At 47.4% G+C, this 18,238-nt stretch overlaps 1 protein-coding gene across 1 annotated transcript in view; it reads left to right on the plus strand.

The window, feature by feature from the left end:
* Positions 1-18,238, plus strand: part of LOXHD1 (lipoxygenase homology PLAT domains 1) — a 169,384-nt gene that overhangs the window by 69,929 nt on the left and 81,217 nt on the right. Inside the window, exons 13-17 of the mRNA XM_046672168.1 lie at positions 2,845-2,999; positions 4,512-4,672; positions 10,014-10,090; positions 11,000-11,196; positions 13,646-13,838. Coding sequence (XP_046528124.1) covers positions 2,845-2,999; positions 4,512-4,672; positions 10,014-10,090; positions 11,000-11,196; positions 13,646-13,838 — 783 coding nt within the window. The remainder of the gene's footprint in view (positions 1-2,844; positions 3,000-4,511; positions 4,673-10,013; positions 10,091-10,999; positions 11,197-13,645; positions 13,839-18,238) is intronic.

Here is an 18,238-nt window from a genome sequence, read left to right on the forward strand (position 1 = left end):
AATGGATATTTTCTGGAACACCATTTTACCTTTCTTGTTTCTTTTAATATATATTTTTTGAGTTATTTTCTTAGTAGTTGCCCCAGGGAATGATGTTTAGCACCTTGACATAACAATCTAGTTCACATTAATACCAACCTAATTTAGATAATATACAGCAACTTTGCTTTAATATAGGTTTGTTCCCTGCCCCCTCCTTTGTACCATACTGTCATACAAATTACATCTTTATACATTATAAACCCACCAATGCCGTTTTATATTTATTGCTTTATGCAGTTGTCTTTTATATAAGATACGAAGAGAAAAGAGTTACAAACAAAAATTACATATATATTGTTTACCTATTTACCTATGTCATTACTTTTCCTGGTGCTCTTTATCTCTTGGGGTGAATTCAAGTTGCTGTCTAATGTCTACTGTGAAGGACTCTCTTCAATATTTCTTGTAAGGCAGATCTGCTAGTGATGAATTCTTTCAGTTTTTATTTATCTTGGAATGCCTTAATATCTCCTTCATTTTTTTTTTTTTAACTTTAAGATTTTATTTTTTCCTTTTTCTCCCCAAAGGCCCCTGGTACATAGTTGTATATTCTTTGTTGTGGATCCTTCTAGTTGTGGCATGTGGGATGCTGCCTCAGCGTGGTTTGATGAGCAGTGCCAATGTCCGCGCCCAGGATTCGAACCAACGAAACACTGGGCCGCCTGCAGCGGAGCGCGCGAACTTAACCACTCGGCCACGGGGCCAGCCCCTATCTCCTTCATTTTTTAACAGACTTTTTAAGAGCAGTTTTAGGTTCAGATCAAAATCCCCCCTGCTTCACTGGCTGCTTCTTCTCATCTGAGTTGTTTGTTTCTCCAGGGTTTGAGCTCTGATGTTGATGTCCCTCTACAACCCCTGTCTACATCCTCTCCATAGGAGATCTCATCTGGTTTTGTGGCTTTTAGTGGAATCCATATGCCTGTGATGACCAAAGTCATGTCAACAGCCCTGACCCTCCAGACACATATTCAACTGCCATCTTTCCTCTCTTTGTGAACATCTAATGGGTCTCAAATATGTAATGAACAGACAGAACCATTGATTGCTGTCTCCAAACCCATCCTTCTCTCAGGCATCCCTACTTCTTATTGGCAACACTATCCACCTAGTTACTGAAGCCAACAACCTAGGAGTCATCCCTGACTGCTCTTTCCCTCAATTATCTAGATAATCCATCACCAAGTACCAGTGGTTCTACCTCAAAAGTATATCTCTAATATACTGACCTTTCTCCATCTCCACCACACCCCCAGTCCTAGACACCCTCCTCTCTTTTCTAGACTACTGTAATTACTCCTCTAACTGGCATCTCTGATTCACTTCTTCCCCTACAATCAGGTATCCACATGGCAGTCAGAGTGCTCTTTAAAACACAGATCATATTAAGTTAGTTACTTGCTTAAAGCTCTCTAGTGGCTTCCCATTGTAAGAAGGAAAGATAGGGGTGGGGGAGGAGAAAGGAAAGAAGGAAGGAAGGAAGGAAGAAAGAAAGAGAGAGAGAGAGAAAGAGAGAGAGAGAGAGATAGAAAGAGAGAGAAAATGAAGACATACTTCTTACCTTGACCTGTCACACACCATGTGTCTGGCTCTGTCCATGTCTGGGCCTCCTCTCATCCCCCTCCCACTCCCCCTATTCCAGCCATATGGGGCTTCCCTCTGCCTCTGGAACATACACTGCTTATCCCCACATTGAGGCTTCACATTTAATAGCATTCTCTTCTTTCAGAGCTTCTTGTGGCTGGCTCCTAACATTAAAATTCTAGTACAAATGTTACCTACCTGCAGCGAGCTTTTTGGCATCTCTAAATCATCTTCACCCCCTTACCACACTCCTTCCCACTTCCATCACACTCTGTGGCATCACACTATTATCCTATCTTTGTTATAGGTATAACTCAGAGATTTTCCGACTCATAATTTATGACTTTACTGTCCATCTCTCCTCTCTACTCTTCCACTCTCAAATCTAAGGCAAGGTCCATGGGAGCAGGAGTCTGTCCACCTTGCACATTGCTGAATCTCTGCTCCTGTAATGGTGCTTAGCACCTACTAGACTTCAGTGAACAGACAAGGGGCAAGTGAATGGATGAACGAATAATGCACTTTCCAGCTTGTTTTAAGTAACAAGTAAGGCTATGATGTGCAGAGAAGCAGGTCCACCTCTTTCATGGTACATTTTCAACATGGGGAGAAGCTACTGCCCTTCCCACAGTGGCTGCATTTTGCGCCATTCTCTCTGCTTCTCATCCTGTCATGTCCTTAGCACTGGGGAGTTCTGAAGAGAAGGGGAGGCCAGTTCTGGTTCACAAAGAAGAGTTATCTCACTTGGGAAGACAGGACACGTACGAATTGGAGAACATCCTAAGGCAAAAGGCTCTACTGGGATGGATGGCATCAAGTGCCAAAACGTTTGAATTAGACTCGCGGTCCCCAAACACTGCCAACTCCATCAGAGTCCTCTGGGGGGACTTGTAGATGTGCAGTTTTAAGGATCTCACCTTTGGAAATTAAGATCTGTGAAGTCTGAGACAGAGCTCAGAAATCTGAATTTTTATAAAAGTTTCCCAGGGTATTCAGTTGGTTGGCCAGGATTGGGAACCTCTGTTCTGTCTGAGATTTGTAGATGGGCCAGCCCTTGACTGGTGTGAGATGGGATCTGGACAGCTTGAAGAAAGGGCAAGGTCAGCCTGGGATGAGAGCTGGGCGGAGAGGAGAAGGCAGCGCTTAGAGGAGGGGAGCCACAGGGCCAGGGTTGGCAGCAGGGGGTTGTCAGCCAGTGGTGTCCCTCTCTCTGCTTGCCAGTGGCCCGGTACCGCGTGACTGTGTGCACAGGGGAGCTCGAAGGTGCGGGAACTGATGCCAATGTCTATCTCTGCCTTTTTGGTGACGTGGGGGACACGGGGGAGCGGCTGCTCTACAACTGCAGGAATAACACCGACTTGTTTGAGAAGGGCAATGTAAGTTGCAGCAATGCGTCTCCCGACCCTGGCCCCCATTCCCACTGTCTTGTCTTCCCTGCTCTGTTAAAGCAGCACTAATGGTTGGTACTAGGGCCTCAGCCATCAGACAGGCTCATTCTGGGTGAGGGAATGGGGAACTAACATGCGTGACACTCACTAGGCTCCTAGGACCATCCAGCTGGGAGCTGGAGAGCCACCCTAGAGGGGACGTGGTCCCCTCCCCACCCCTGAGCTTTGAGAAGAGGGCAGTGCAGGAGGACATTTGGGGAGGTAGGGACAGCAGCTTTCTTCCCTCGGGGGTGGGCAGGCAGGGAAGGAAGCTGGGCGCCTTACGTGTGGACTGGAGGACACAGGCTAGTGGAAAGCTGGGGTGCCTGAGGGTGACTTGGGAGCTTTGCCTCCTCCATTAGGCATGACCACTAGGGGCACCCTGTTCTTTTCCTTTTCGGAAGAGAAACAGGAAAGACACTAAACATAGGGGTGGTTGAACTGGCTTCTGCTCCTAGCCTCATTACAAAAGTACCAGCTGTGCCCCCAGCCATCAAGTGGGTTCACTGGGGAGGCCATGTGGGCCAATGGGGAAAGAGTCAGGCAGATCTGGGGGCAAACCCAGCCTGGGGCAAATCACTCCATTCTCAGTTTCCCCATGTCTAAAATGGGAGAAAGGATGCCCACAAGTGGCCTGTTGTTGCAAGGATCAGAGATGGCAGATGTACTGCCCCTACCAGCAGACCTGACCCACAGCACACAGTAGGTGCTCAGTAAAGAGTCGTTGTTGCAATAGTGTGAGGCTCAAGGTTGCTCACCAGGTGAGGGGGATTTGAAGACCATCGTCACAGAAGCCTCGGTCCTCTCCTTCCTCTGCTGCCGCTTCCTTGATGAGGGCAGGGCAAGCCCTGGAATGTGAGTGGAGGTCTCTCTCCACCCTTTCCTTCTGCATCTTCTGACTCCTTGCCCATCAATCCCACCCTCCATGTTCCTGCCCCCAGAGGCCTCCAGGCAAACTTGGCAACTCTCCAGCCCCTACTGCATCTCCTCTGCCTCATCGTCAGGCAAAACTGTGAAATTAGTAAGACCACTGCTCCCCGCAATCAATTCTAATCGCTCTCCTTCTCAAAAGGGAGCCAGTATCCTTCTGTAGCAAGAAGCCCGAGGAGATTAGCCAGGTGTTAACTCATGATAAATGGTTAGTAACTGATAACAGCTTAACGTGTTCATCTTCCTGGGGGATCTGCCTTTTAGAAGGAGATCACAGGGAATGGCCACTGTTTAACCAAAAAATACAGATCTCAGTTGTTGGGAATTTGACATCTAATGACCTTCCAGTGTGAGACATTGGGGGAGGAGTATGACTTGTTGTTTATAGGCAGCCCCTGGCCCATCAGCAAAAGACCAGAGCCCAGCCCATCAGCTCTGGCTTTTCTGATTTGTGGGCCTATGTCTGCTCCTGGTGTTTGGGCCCCAGAGAAGCCACAGTCCAACTGGCCTTGCTGTCTCCTGCCTCTGAAGGCCGACGAGTTCACCATTGAGTCCGTCACCATGCGGAAGGTGAGGCGGGTGAGGATCAGACATGACGGCAAAGGCGCGGGCAGCGGCTGGTTCCTGGAGCGAGTGCTGGTGAGAGAGGAGGGACAGCCCGAGAGCGACAACGTGGAGTTCCCGTGTCTCAGGTATGTGAGTCCCACCTGCTTTTATTTTGGGGAAAGACTCCAGCCTACAACCAGGACTAGGGAGCAAAATAGTTGCTGAAGGATGTAGTTGGTGCAAGAAAGAGGTGGCCCTCCTGGTGGCACTTAGACCCAGGCCTCATGTCCCCAGCCCACCCCACAGGTGATGGAACACCAGCATCAGGTGCCCAGTGTGGTGCTACTATGTCTATTTAAGCACCAAAAGGTTGGCAGTTTTTAACGATAAAATATGACCATTTCAGAATTTAACCGAAAGTTACCTCAGATTGTTACATACTGAATTAAACTTTTGAACCAAAAGTGTTCTTTTTTTCATTTGGATAGCCTTCCAACCACATCTCTTCCCTCTTAATATCTTTGCAAAATATCTTACTATGTTTTCATTTCCTTTCCCCAGCTTACTAGAGGGAGAGTTTCTTTTTTCTTAAGCATTTGGATTTCTTTCATAGTCAGTTTGAGCTTCCGTTGACTGCTAGAAGTTTCTGATAGAGACATTTTCAGAAGAAGAAGAAATATCAGCGTTCTTTGTGCTGTCAAGTTGGTCATCCACACTCCCCTGTGGCAATGTCTGGGAGGTGCATGCAGTATGTCTCACTAGGAGCTTTGGACTAGCCAGGCTCTGCAAACCCCAAGCCCAGGCTGAGTCCTGCACCTGTGGGTGAGGTGCTGGGTGTCCAAGCTCACTTCACCGGGCTGGCCCAGGCTTCTTGCAGGTGGCTGCGCTGAGGAGAGCCCTCCTTGGAGTGGATGGGGGCAAAGTGCCCAACAGCCCAGCAGTGAATGCATTGCTCTTTCTCTAACCATGCACACAGACGCACTCATGTGCACATGTGTGCACGCCAACACATTTGCTACAGCTGAATTCCATGATCCCAGGAAGAGCAATTTCCCAGCCATGGAGGGCCACTGGGATGATCTCATGGGACAACAATTGTGAAAGGTTTTGTTCATGACAAAGCCTCTACAGCCTTTGAAGCACAGCCACTCTTAGTATTACGAGGGCTTACATTGAAAAGATAAGGAATGACACAGGCAGTTCCAAATGAGTGGCACTAATAGACAGAAATAAGCCAGAGTAAGGGTTGGGGAGCCAGGGAAGGCTTCCAGAAAGAGGTGGAACTGGACCTGGGCATGGAAAGAAGGTCAGAGAGCTGATGGATGGCAAGGAGAAGGGAGGGTGGGTCATCCAGGCTGGAGAGGTGGCATGAGGCATGGGACTGAGAGGGTGGCTCAAGCAGAGGTTGGCGAGAGGTACCCTGACATGTGGGGAAGGAGTGACAAGAAGGACGGGGTGAGAGAGTTCTAGTCTCTCTTCAAGTCAATCACTGACTTGTTTGCCCCCTACTGGACCCAGAGGGTGCCTGGCTGAGATGCTGGATGGAAGAGCCTTTGTTGTTTTATTCCCATTCGCTCAAAAGATATTTATTAAGCACTTACCACACACTTACTCCCTGTCCTCATGAAGTTTATAGTCTAGAGGGGAACTGAACAATAAGCAAGTGAATAAACTAAGGAAACCATAATTGCAAACTGTGAGGAGTCGGATGAGCGAAGCACACAGTGGTGATGGATGCTGATGGAGTGGCCACACTGAGACGGGGTCAGTTAGGGATGGAGAAGGTGGGTAAGGTCTGTCTGCAGAGGTGGCATTTAGGCTGACTTCCTGCAGGATGAAAAGGAGAGTGCCAGAGGAAAGAGCTTGAGGGTTCTAGAACTTCAGTCAGACCAAAGCAGGTGGACAAAGGAGAGGGCGACCAGGTGAGGCCAGAGGTGGACAGAGCCCAGTGTCAGGCAGGGTTTGGTGGGGCTCTTCCATTTTAGGAAGTCCCCTCTGGCTTCTGGGTGGAGGACAGGCTGCAGGGGGCCCAGAGAGGAAATAGGGAGACTGGCAGGAGAATTTTCAGGGTCCAAGATGGAGTGTATTCACTTGCTAGAGCTGCCATAACAAAGCACACAGAATGGCTCACACAACAGAATTATTGTGTCGCAGTCCTGGAGGCCAGAGTCCAAAATCAAGGAGTCGGCAGGGCCATGCTCCCTCTGAAGGAGCTCTGAACAGGCTCTACTCTGAGCCTCTCCCCTAGCTGTAGCCACAGGTGTTCCTTGGCTTGTAGATGGCTGTCTCCTCCCCATGTCTCTTCATATCATCTTCCTGTTATGTGTGCCTGTCTCTTTGTCTAGGTTTCCCCTTTTTAAGAGGACACTAGTCATTTTGATTTAGGGCCCACCCTAATGACCTCATTTTAACTTGGATGCCTCTGTAAGGACACTTTCCAGATAAAGTCACACTCTGAGATACTAGGGACTAGGCTACAGTGTATCTTTTTGAGGGAACACAATTCAACCAATAACACGGCAGCTTGGCCCTGGTGGTAGCAGTGAAGGTGGGGAGAAGGGGCTACACCAGAGATGGATCCTAGGGGTAGATTTCTTGGGACTTGCCCATAAGAGAGAAGGGAATTGGAGATCCTAGTTTCTACCTTTGGTAGGTGGGTAGAGGTCATGCTCTCCACTGAAATGGGAAGCGTGGGGAGGAAGGGTTGAGAGGTGGGGATGGGCTGGACTCTGTAAGTCTAGTTGGGGCATGTGAGGTGTGAGATGCCTCTGAGTGAGCAGGCAGGAAGGCCTTGATAAAGACATTCAGGAAATGAGAGCATAGAGATGGAATTTAAAGCCAGGGAAATGGATGCGATCCTTTAAGGGGAGTGTCGATAAAGAAAATGGTGAGGATTGAGCCCTGGGGGCAGGTCAAGAAGAGGAGGGAAACCTGGAAAGGGGCTGATAAACTGTAGTGTTCACACTGCCTGTGTTTCCCCAGGCATGGTGCAGGGGGAGCTTGGGACCAGGAGTCTAGCCGTCTGCCTGCTGTGTGACTGTGGGCAAATTTCTTAACTCCTTTGGTCTTCTGTGCCTTCCCGACCAGCACGTGTCTTACGGTGATGGGGAGGGTGAAATGAGGTTGCACTTTGAAAGGAGCCAAGTCTGCTGCAGACACAGGCAACGCCGAGGATGCTGATTGTAGGGCAGAATGGGAGCTGAGGCCCCTGAAATACCCCAGCGCCCTGGCTGCCCCCAAACACCTAAGAGGTCCTGCATTCTTTAGAAATGGATTCTTACGTCTTGCTGAGGCATTTGGTGATGGCATTTGCCGACTCAGGACCCGGGAGGAATTTGAAGAACCTGAAGCTAGAGCCTGAGCTCACACACTGCTTCTTTTTTCACCTGAGCTGCTATTTTAACTTCCTGGGTTCCTGGGTGAGGAGGACAAACCAGGCCTGTTTACCAAAACTTCTCTGCCGGGATCAGGGCGTGGCGAGCGTTTTAGCTACGGCAGGTGTGTATTTGTGTGTGTGTGTGTGTGTGTGTGTGTGCATGCATGTGCATACTTGCACATGCTTGTGAGTCCAGGGAAAGAGTAAGAAAATCCCAAGCAGACTAGCTTATTCTTTTAGCAACATCTCACTCTGAAACTGGGCTGAAGTGTTTGAAGCTGACAGAAAACGGCTATATTTGGAGATATCTATTAATATCCCATAAGTGTTTAGGTGGAAACTGAAATGACAAGTCATAGTTTCCTTTCACCGCCGGGGAGGGCCTGGGGATGGAGAAGTGGTGGAGAGAAGGAGGGGAGAGCCGACGGGATTCTCCGATGGCCAAGGGCCTGCCAATTTTCCATCCTTCCTGTCCTTGGGAACGGCCAGGGCTGCATCACAGCCTCCTCCCCTGCACCTCCATGTCTGTGGGAGAGGCCAGAGCGACCTCACAGGACAGACAGAGGGGGAGGTTCCTAATGGGTTGAATGGAGGGGTTCTAGCCAGCAGTCGCCTGCTCCCGAATGTCTCTCCCTTCCCCTGTTGCCAATGCCAAGAATTCTGCAATTGTATCTTCATGTCTTGGAATAGCAAACGTTTTTTGGCGTTCTAGACTCACAGCACCAAAGCCCATGGGAAGTGTAACAACTGAATTGTCGGTTAACATTTTGGTGCTAGCTAACAGCCGGCTGACGGCAAGGTCCCCTGGGAATTAAGATCATGTGCTTGAGGAAGGCAGGTGAGAGAGCAGAGACTGGGGAGAACACAGCATTGCCTGCATTGGTCCTAGGGACCAGGTATTGCCAGAGAGGACTGTGGTTTAGGGAGGCCTGAGCTCCGTGTCAGGGGGACCTGTGAGGAGGCAGTGCCTGGGCTTCCTTGGATAGGTCCTATGGCCTGGGAATTGCCTTCCTCGTGGGAGTGTAATAGGGTGGACGCAAAGACAAGCAGCAAGATGGAGACAAGTGGGGAGACACTCTGGTCAGGAGGGAAGTGTCTTGGTTTCCCCGTTGCCCTGGAGAATACCGAGTGTTTCTTCTGCTGTCATCACCCTGTATCACAGACCGTCTTGAGTACTGGAGCCCGGACAGCTCGTGCTTCCACCACTGTCTGATTTCTCAGGCTGGGTCTCCGTGCTCAGTCGGGACAGTGCTTTTCAGATGAATCAATCCAATATCTTTCCCCCTGGTGGATGACCAACAGAGAGCTGGGGCCACAGCCCACTCCGACATATTGTTGGATCACAGCTATCAAACACCAGCCCTTCAGGGTCCAGACCCAGCTTCTCCTTGTTGGCAAATCTCATTCATCCTTGAGGACTCAGATCAAAGCACCTTCACCACAAGCCTTTCTCATTTCTCTGAATTTCTGCTGCATTTACTTTGGTCCAACATCCGTCTTTGTCTTGGTCTTCAGTGCCTTGGCCAGTCAGTCCTATGTTCTTAACCAGACTGTAGGTTCTCTAAGGGCTGGGCTGTGTCTTATTGGTCTTAGTGTATCTTCTCCGCCTTCTCTGCACCCTAGAGCCCTCAGCACAGTGCCATGCGCGTGGTAGGCTCTTAGAAAAAGAGGTGGTTGTTTTTGATGATAACAGTGACACAGATGTTCATGGCTTTTAGGACAAACTTTCTACCATGACTGCCAAGGTCCGACATCAAGTGACCCTGCAACCTCTCCAGCCACATCTGCCAGCACTCTACGCTTCACTCACTGCATTCCACCCACACTGGCCTTCGGTCAACTCATCTCAGCATATATTGTTCCATCTGGAATGTGTCTCTCCCTCCTCTCCTGGTTAACTCCTCGTCATCCTTCCAATCTCAGCCAAATATTACCTCCACAGGGCAGTCCTTCCTCCCTAGGGGGATCCTTTGTTCTGAGCTCTTGTAGAACTGTTTTCCCTAGCAGAATTCAAAGCTCTGGCCTCCATGGTGACTCTGCACGAATTGTGTGATGGTTGGTTGTCAGCCTGCCCCACTCAAAGAGCTAATGGCCCCCTGTTTGCCCACCAGGTGGCTGGACAAGGATAAAGACGATGGGCAGTTGGTCCGAGAGTTGCTGCCCAGTGACAGCAATGCGACACTGAAGAGTAAGTTGTTGTGATGACCAGGTGTGATGGGTGTGCCCTTGGCGAGACAAGTACCCTCCCTTGGCTACACAGAAGCAAGCCCTTGGAGAAAGCATGTGCTCTTCACTTCATTCCACAGAGGCAGCACTGGGGAGGGTGGAGAGGAAGAGGCTCTGAGGGAGGACCTGGAATTCTTTGTCTGTCTGCGCTGTGCACACAGTCTCTTTGGATGAGGGGTTCTGGACGCATATGGGCCCCTGCCGATAAGAGTAACAAAAGCAATAACATTGGCTACAAAGGACTCACCTTTCCCCAGATGTTCTTATCCTCCCTTGTGAACAAATGACACAGGCCTTTCTGGGTGATAAAACGGAGTGACATCAGCATGGTGTCTTGTTTAAGAACAGGGAGCTTTAGGTCCACATTAGGCTTTCACTCCTGGCTGGCTACTTCTTAACTGTTGACGTCTGGAGCCAAACATACAACCTTTTGGGGCTCAGATTCCTCACTTACAAAGCTGAGGTCAGAATAGTTAGCAATCATACTGCGAACAGAATGTGCTAAACACTGTCTGCAAAGGTTGATGCTCCCTTTGCCTCAATTTCCTCATCCATCAGATGAAAAATTGGATGAGGTGGCTGCTGTAGATCCTTTAAGTTTCTTATGCTTTAGTATGGCATGATTTCAGCACGTTCACGCCCTGTGGGGCAGGCCGAGCAGGTATTAGATTCTGATGTTGTAGATGAGGGAACTTCACGGAGGTGGGGGGAGACCTCCCATGTCGCAGGGCTACTTAGAGCAAGAGTTGGGTTGCTGACCCCTCACCTAGTGTCCCACCTGGGGCTACAGACTGCCTTCTTCCTCCCCGCTTCTTCCTGCTGGGTCTGCACTAACCCACTCTCTTCTTGCCTTCTGCCGTGGACTGCTCAGACTTTCGCTATCACATCAGCTTGAAGACTGGGGACGTCTCTGGGGCCAGCACGGATTCCAGAGTCTACATCAAGCTCTATGGGGATAAATCTGACACCATCAAGCAAATTCTTCTTGTCTCTGACAATAACCTGAAAGACTATTTTGAACGTGGCCGGGTGGATGAGTTCACCCTCGAGACCCTGAACATTGGAACTGTAAGTCTTCTTTCCAAGACCACGTAACATCATCTCACCCATCGCCATGCATATATCCACACATGGGTTCACACACAACACACACACACACACACACACACATACTCCCCTATACCTGGGTTGAACCCATTGTGAAGGGAAAACAATGCCTACTTGGTACGTTGTTTTTCAGTGATGCCCTAGAACAGTTGAAGCTATGGGAACAGTGATTAAGCTCCCAGAGTCTCTTTGGCTATGGATTGCATGATTTTAGTGGCTGTAGTCCCAACATTTCCTTTACCTCCATATCCAGGACCCGTGTACCTGGGTCCCAGACACCAGAGAAGGGGACATGGGTGTGCAGGGAAAGAAAAGAGCAGAAGGAAAACTGAAAAGAGGGGCCAAAAATACTTCCCAATTCCAAACTTGGATTTGAGTGTGCATCAGAACTATGCCCAGGAAGCTTGTTTCGGTGCATACTCCCGAGCTACAACAGAGAGATTCCGCCTTAGAAGATGGGACTCAGGATTCTCTTTCTATCAAGACTCCAGGTGACCGTGCTGCAAGTGGTCTGAGCACTCTGCCTGGAGAAGCATGGGTCTCCCTCTCTGGTCTTGAGTGTTGGAAACACTTCTAAAAATGTCTGAGCTGGGCTTCTTGTTACCGCCTCCTCTCTCAGGGCTTGGCTTGTGGAAATTGAGACAGTAACAAGCTCCCCGGCTGCAGCCTCACCTTTCCTGGCCCCTTCCACTCTCCGGGAGCCTCATCCTATTTCAGGTGCCCCACCAAAAAGCACTCTGGTGAGAGAGCACATGTCAGTCATTTACATCTCAAAGATAATGAGCTTAAGTCAAGTTTTTCCTTGATCAAAATGTATTTACATTTGGAGCTGAATTAATAATTGTAAAGTGAAATTGTATTCCCTGTACTAAGGGTTTCTGGCAGCAGCCAGCAGATAAATGAGACATCTGAGGGCAGGATGGGGGCATTTGAGGCCTTCCTTGAGTTTCTGGAACCCCCTCAACAGGCAGTGTGGCCAAGAGGTTGGGAGCGAGGGCTCTGGCTGCCGACTGCCTGAGTCTGAAGTCCCACGTGTCCACTTACCTGCTGTGTGTGCATTTCTTAACCTCCCTTTGCCTCCGTTTTGTCATTCATAACAACCAGGGATCCTAACGGAATTGCTGTTAGCGTTAACTCTGTTAGTAACACACACACGCGCATGTAGGAAGCGCTCGTTAAACCCTGGCAGTTACTCATAGAACAACAGCTCCATGTCAGGTGCTAGGTGGTGTGGAATTGAGACAGTCCCTGCCCTCAAGGAGCGTCCTGTCATATCAGGTAGAAGACACCTGTCCCCATCTTTACTCATTCAGCCGGTCACTCCCTAGGGCCATCCCAGTCCCAGCACCACAGAAAGACGAAGTTCTCCCATGTCCCTTAGCACACACCCAAAAGGCTCTCCAGCTGTATTTGTAAACGTAGCTGGTTTCCTTCCACAGTTCCGGGGAATCGGGCTACGTGCACTAGGCTATGGTGGTGTTTCTGTTACCAGCTGCAAAAAGACACTTAGCACAGTACTCACGAGAGTGAGGGCAGGGCTCGCACAGGTGGTTTTCTAAATCTGGCCTTTTGGCACCACACTCGGCTAGCGTCACTCTTCCAAACCATCACAGAGGGAACCTGGGGGGCTGGAAGGGATCTTGAAGGCCATTTGATAATTCTGTCTGATGTTGGAACTGCCCTGTTTATAGCATCTCAAAAAAAAACATAAAAGCAATTTGAATATTGAAAAGCCAAGTACATATAAGGATGGTAACATGACCATGTATGAGGTCACCCATGTTGCCTGTGGGCAAAGATGTTAAAATGTGAAATAGCAAAGCAATTGGACTATCCAGTGTTGTTGGAAAGAGAAAAATTGTTCTCCAGGTGCAAGAGGGAGGGGAGGAATTGGGCACAGAACCACAGAGCTCCACATATTCTGTCACCTAAAGGATGGGTATGTCAAAGAAGAAATGCAGAAATACTCACAATAGTGTATTGTTTAAAACAAAACAAAGCCAGATCAATACCATGGCTATCAGAAGCAGATGGTTAACATCTTGAACGTTTGCTTCCTTGTGCAGCCACCCCATTATTATTAAGTACACATTAAGTACACCACCTAACAATATTAAGTACATATTGGAGCTTTCAAAGTTCATGCCACACCTGTTCCCCCTCGTGCTTCTCACAACTTCCCCGCAGGTGAGTTGGACTAAAGAGAGAACAGAGGCTCCGGGCAGAAGAGCTGGCTGATGATGGAGAGGACTGGGACCCAGCCTCTGACTGCTGAGCCTCCCCTGCTCCTGGGGGAGATGAGACTGGGTTGAGGAGAGCAGTTTGTGCCAGTGTTTGGGGGTAGGGATGGGAGTATGGAGGTTCCCAAGCACCGGCTCCTTGCTCACCTGCACTCTGGGTTTCCTTCCAGATCAACCGGCTGGTGATCGGGCACGACAGCACGGGCATGCACGCCAGTTGGTTCCTGGGCAGTGTCCAGATCCGAGTGCCCCGCCAAGGCAAGCAGTACACCTTCCCTGCCAACCGCTGGCTGGACAAGAACCAGGCCGATGGGCGCCTGGAGGTGGAGTTGTATCCCAGCGAGGTCGTGGAGATCCAGAAATGTATGGTGCTGGGACCATCAGCATTGTTTCCCCTGCGGGATGGGGTAGTGGGGAAGGAGGAGGGACTATGGGGTGACCTGGGTCTTATCTCCAAGGAGGGCTTTCAATTGTCTCTGGCATCATGGTTCTGGGAGGGAAGAAGGGCTCATTTTACAGATGGGGAGACTGAGGACTCAATGGCTGAGACACTTTTTTCCTGGGTTAAAGGCAGCAAATCGTTTTCCTAAGAAATGTACCTTCTCAGTCCTGTGTACAAGAGGAGTTTGAGACAAAGTCTGTGTCTTCCCCTGGGAAGACTGTCTAGGGAGATAAAGCTGTTTATTCATTCATTTATTCAATGAGTACATATTGAATGTTTCTCTGTGCCAGCACTGCCCTAGGCTTTGTAGAGGCGGCTGTGGGCAAAACAGAACCAATCCTTGTCCTCATGGATTTACATTCCACCAGGGGAGACAAACAAAGAATACACAAGAACTATGAAGAAAAGGAAGCAGGATAAAGGGTTAGGAATGGTGTCAGGGTGAGGGACCTTTATGGACAGGGTGGCGACATCTCTGAGTGGAGGTGAAGTTCAAAATGATCTGGCTGCCCATTGCACATGACGTGAGAGCCCTAGATTATGGTAGGGGTCGGAGAGACAAGAGGCCATCTAAAGGGTCAGGAGGACAGCAGGATCAACACCAGGCACAGAGAATGTGACTTCCCTCACCTCTGCGTTTCTGCACCTCCCCTGAAAGCAGCTGTCAAGGCTCACGTCCACAGGAAACTTCCCCGGAAAGAACTCCATCCAACACACCTCTTCCTCTTCCAGAACTCCTGTGTCTTTCCATGTGTGCATTTTCTCTCCTCAAGTTCCTTGAAGGCGGTGTCCCATTTACGTGCTTTGTAGTGGCACCTGCCAGTGTGAAGAATCAACTCTTTCCCTCTTTTTATAAATTAAAACATTTCCACCAGAGTAATATATGTACCAGTTAACAAGACGCAGATAAAAACACAGTAGTTTCCTTACCTACCTCCTCCTCCTCCCTCATCCCCCTTCTTCAGAGGTAACAAATTTTTAATTGCTCTAGCTTTTTCTCTGAAATTTATTTCCATATTTTCAATAATATGCTTACCAATTTGTTGATTTTTCAGTCCTAGGCATTAACTATTGACTTTCTATTATAGAAGAGGAGGATTTAGCCCTTTTCACATGTGCACATGGATGGGTGTCTGCGTGCACACACACACACACACACAGTTCCCCTCCTTCCAGCATTTGATAAAATTACGATATTCAATTTTTACATTATTATGACCAAGTAAATATTATTCACTGCTGAGACAACTACTGTATGATAATTACATTTCAGCTTTTGTACAACTTTTTTTTCTGGAGTTCCTAATAGCCTCATCTTTTTGTTTGTGTAGTTTTCTATATATCCATCTATATACCCACCCATCAGTATGAGTTTGCTAGGGCTGCCCTAATGAAATACCACAGACTGGGGGCTTAAACAACAAAGTTTTATTCTTTCACAGTTCCGGAGACTGGAAGTCCAAGATCAAGGTGTCGACAGGTTGGGTTTCTTCTCAGACCTCTCTCCTTGGCTTGAAGATGTACGCTTCTCATCGTGTCCTCACCTGGTCTCTCCTCTGTGCATGTGCATGTCTATGTCTTACTCTCTTCTTATGAGGATACCGGTCATATTGGGCTGGGACCCACCTAATGGCCTCATTTTACCTTCATCACCTCTTTAACAGCCCTATCTCCAAATACAGTCACATTCTGAGATACTATGGGTTAGGGTTTCAACATATCAATTGAGGAGGACACAATTTGGCCCATAAACCCCGCCTTATGCCCATATCTCCAAAGGAACTAAAATCCTTTTCATATATTCAAGCCCAACAGGAGTTCTGTTGGTTTCCTCTCTGTCTCCTTCTCCCCACTCCCTGCTCAGGACATTCCTTTAGGAACCTCTGTCTTCCTGCTTTCTATGCTGCCATGAGGCTGTCCTTTGGAACTTCCTTTTTACCATCTCTTTGGAAACTCCTTTCTTCTTTCTCCTGGGTTGGATCTCCTCTTTCCTAGATGTCATGTCTTCCTCTTCTTTAGTTTATTCCCTTATTTTAGTAGAACACATTCTCCACTGGGAGCTTCCTGAGAACAGGTGCATGGAAGAGAAATGTGGAGACCTTGCATGTCTGTAAGTGTCTTTAGTCCACTCTCACAGTTGGCCAATAGTTTGGCTTATTATAGAATTCTGAGTTAAAACTCATTTTCCCTTAGAGTTCAGAAGGAATTATTCTACCATATTCCAGCTCCCAGTGTTGCAGTTAAGAAGTCTGCTGTCATTCTGCTATTTAGCTCTTTGGGTATTTTTCTCTCTGAGAGCTTATGGGATCCTATTTTTTTTTTTTTTATTAATGTTATGATAGATTACAACCTTGTGAGATTTCAGTTGTACATTTTTGTTAGTCATGTTGTGGGTACACCTCTTCCCCCTTTGTGCCCTCCCCCAACCCCCCCTTTTCCCTGGTAACCACCGATCAGATCTCCTTGTCAATATGTTAACTTCCACCTATGAGTGGAGTCATATAGAGTTCGTCTTTCTCTGACTGGCTTATTTCGCTTAACATAATACCCTCGAGGTCCATCCATGTTGCTGCGAATGGGCCAATTTTGTCTTTTTTTATGGCTGAGTAGTATTCTATTGTGTATATATACCATATCTTCTTTATCCAATCATCAGTTTCTGGGCATGTAGGTTGGTTCCACGTCTTGGCTATTGTAAATAATGCTGCGATGAACATAGGGGTGCAAGGAACTCTTGGGATTTCTGATTTCAGGTTCTTAGAATAGATACCCAGTAATGGGATGGCTGGGTCATAGAGTATTTCTATTTTTAACTTTTTGAGAAATCTCCATACTGTTTTCCATAGTGGCTGTACCAGTTTGCACTCCCACCAACAGTGTATGAGGGTTCCTTTTTCTCCACAACCTCTCCAACATTTGTCGCTCTTGGTTTTGGATGTTTTTGCCAATCTAACGGGTGTAAGGTGATATCTTAGTGTAGTTTTGATTTGCATTTCCCTGATGATTAGCAATGATGAACATCTTTTCATGTGTCTATTGGCCATATTTATATCTTCTTTTGAGAAATGTCTGTTCATGTCCTCTGCCCATTTTTTGATCGGGTTGTTTGTTTTTTTGTTGTTAAGCCGTGTGAGTTCTTTGTATATTATGGAGATTAACCCTTTGTCGGATAAGTGGCTTGTAAATATTTTTTCCCAATCAGTGAGCTGTTTTTTTGTTTCAATCTTGTTTTCCCTTGCCTTGAAGAAGCTCTTTAGTCTGATGAAGTCCCATTTGTTTATTCTTTCTATTGTTTCCCTCAACTGAGGAGTTATAGTGTTCGAAAAGATTCTCTTGAAACTGATGTCAAAGAGTGTACTGCCTATATTCTCTTCTAGAAGACTTATTGTTTCAGGCCTAATCTTTAGGTCTTTGATCCATTTTTAGTTTATTTTGGTGTGTGGTGAAAAAGAATGGTCAATTTTCAATCTTTTGCATGTGGCTGTCCAGTTTTCCCAGCACCATTTGTTGAAGAGACTTTCTTTTCTCCATTGTAGGCCCTCTGCTCCTTTGTCAAAGATTAGCTGTCCATAGATGTGTGGTTTTATCTCTGGGCTTTCAATTCTGTTCCATTGATCTGTGGACCTGTTTTTGTACCAGTACCATGCTGTTTTGATCACTGTAGCTTTGTAGTATGTTTTGAAATTGGGGATTGTGATTCAGCAGGCTTTGTTTTTCTTGCTCAGGATTGCTTTAGCAATTCGGGGTCTTTTGTTGCCCCATATGAATTTTAGGATTCTTTGTTCAATTTCTGTGAAGAATGTTCCTGGGATTCTGATTGGGATAGTGTTGAATCTGTAGATTGCTTTAGGTAGTATGGACATTTTAACTATGTTTATTCTTCCAATCCATGTGCATGGACTGTCTTTCCATCTCTTTATGTCATCGTCAATTTCTTTCAAGAAAGTCTTGTAGTTTTCATTGTATAGATCCTTCACTTCCTTGGTTAAGTTTATCCCAAGGTATTTTATTCTTTTCGTTGCGATTGTGAATGGGATTGAGTTCTTGAGTTCTTTTTCTGTTGGTTCATTGTTAGTGTATAGAAATGCTACTGATTTATGTATGTTGATTTTATACTTATGGGATCCTATTTTTATCCCTGGCATTCTGAAATTTCATGATGTCCTCACTGCCTTTGTGATTTTAGTTTCATCCATTGTTCTGGCAACTTGTGTGCTCCTTCAATCTTAGAAGCACTTTTTAGTTCCGGGGACATTTTCTTGTATTATTTCTTTGATAATTTCCAACTCCCTGTTTTCTGTTCTCACCAGAACTGAACTTT

The sequence above is a fragment of the Equus quagga genome, chromosome 9 (assembly GCF_021613505.1).
Source record: "Equus quagga isolate Etosha38 chromosome 9, UCLA_HA_Equagga_1.0, whole genome shotgun sequence".
Lineage (NCBI taxonomy): Eukaryota > Metazoa > Chordata > Mammalia > Perissodactyla > Equidae > Equus > Equus quagga.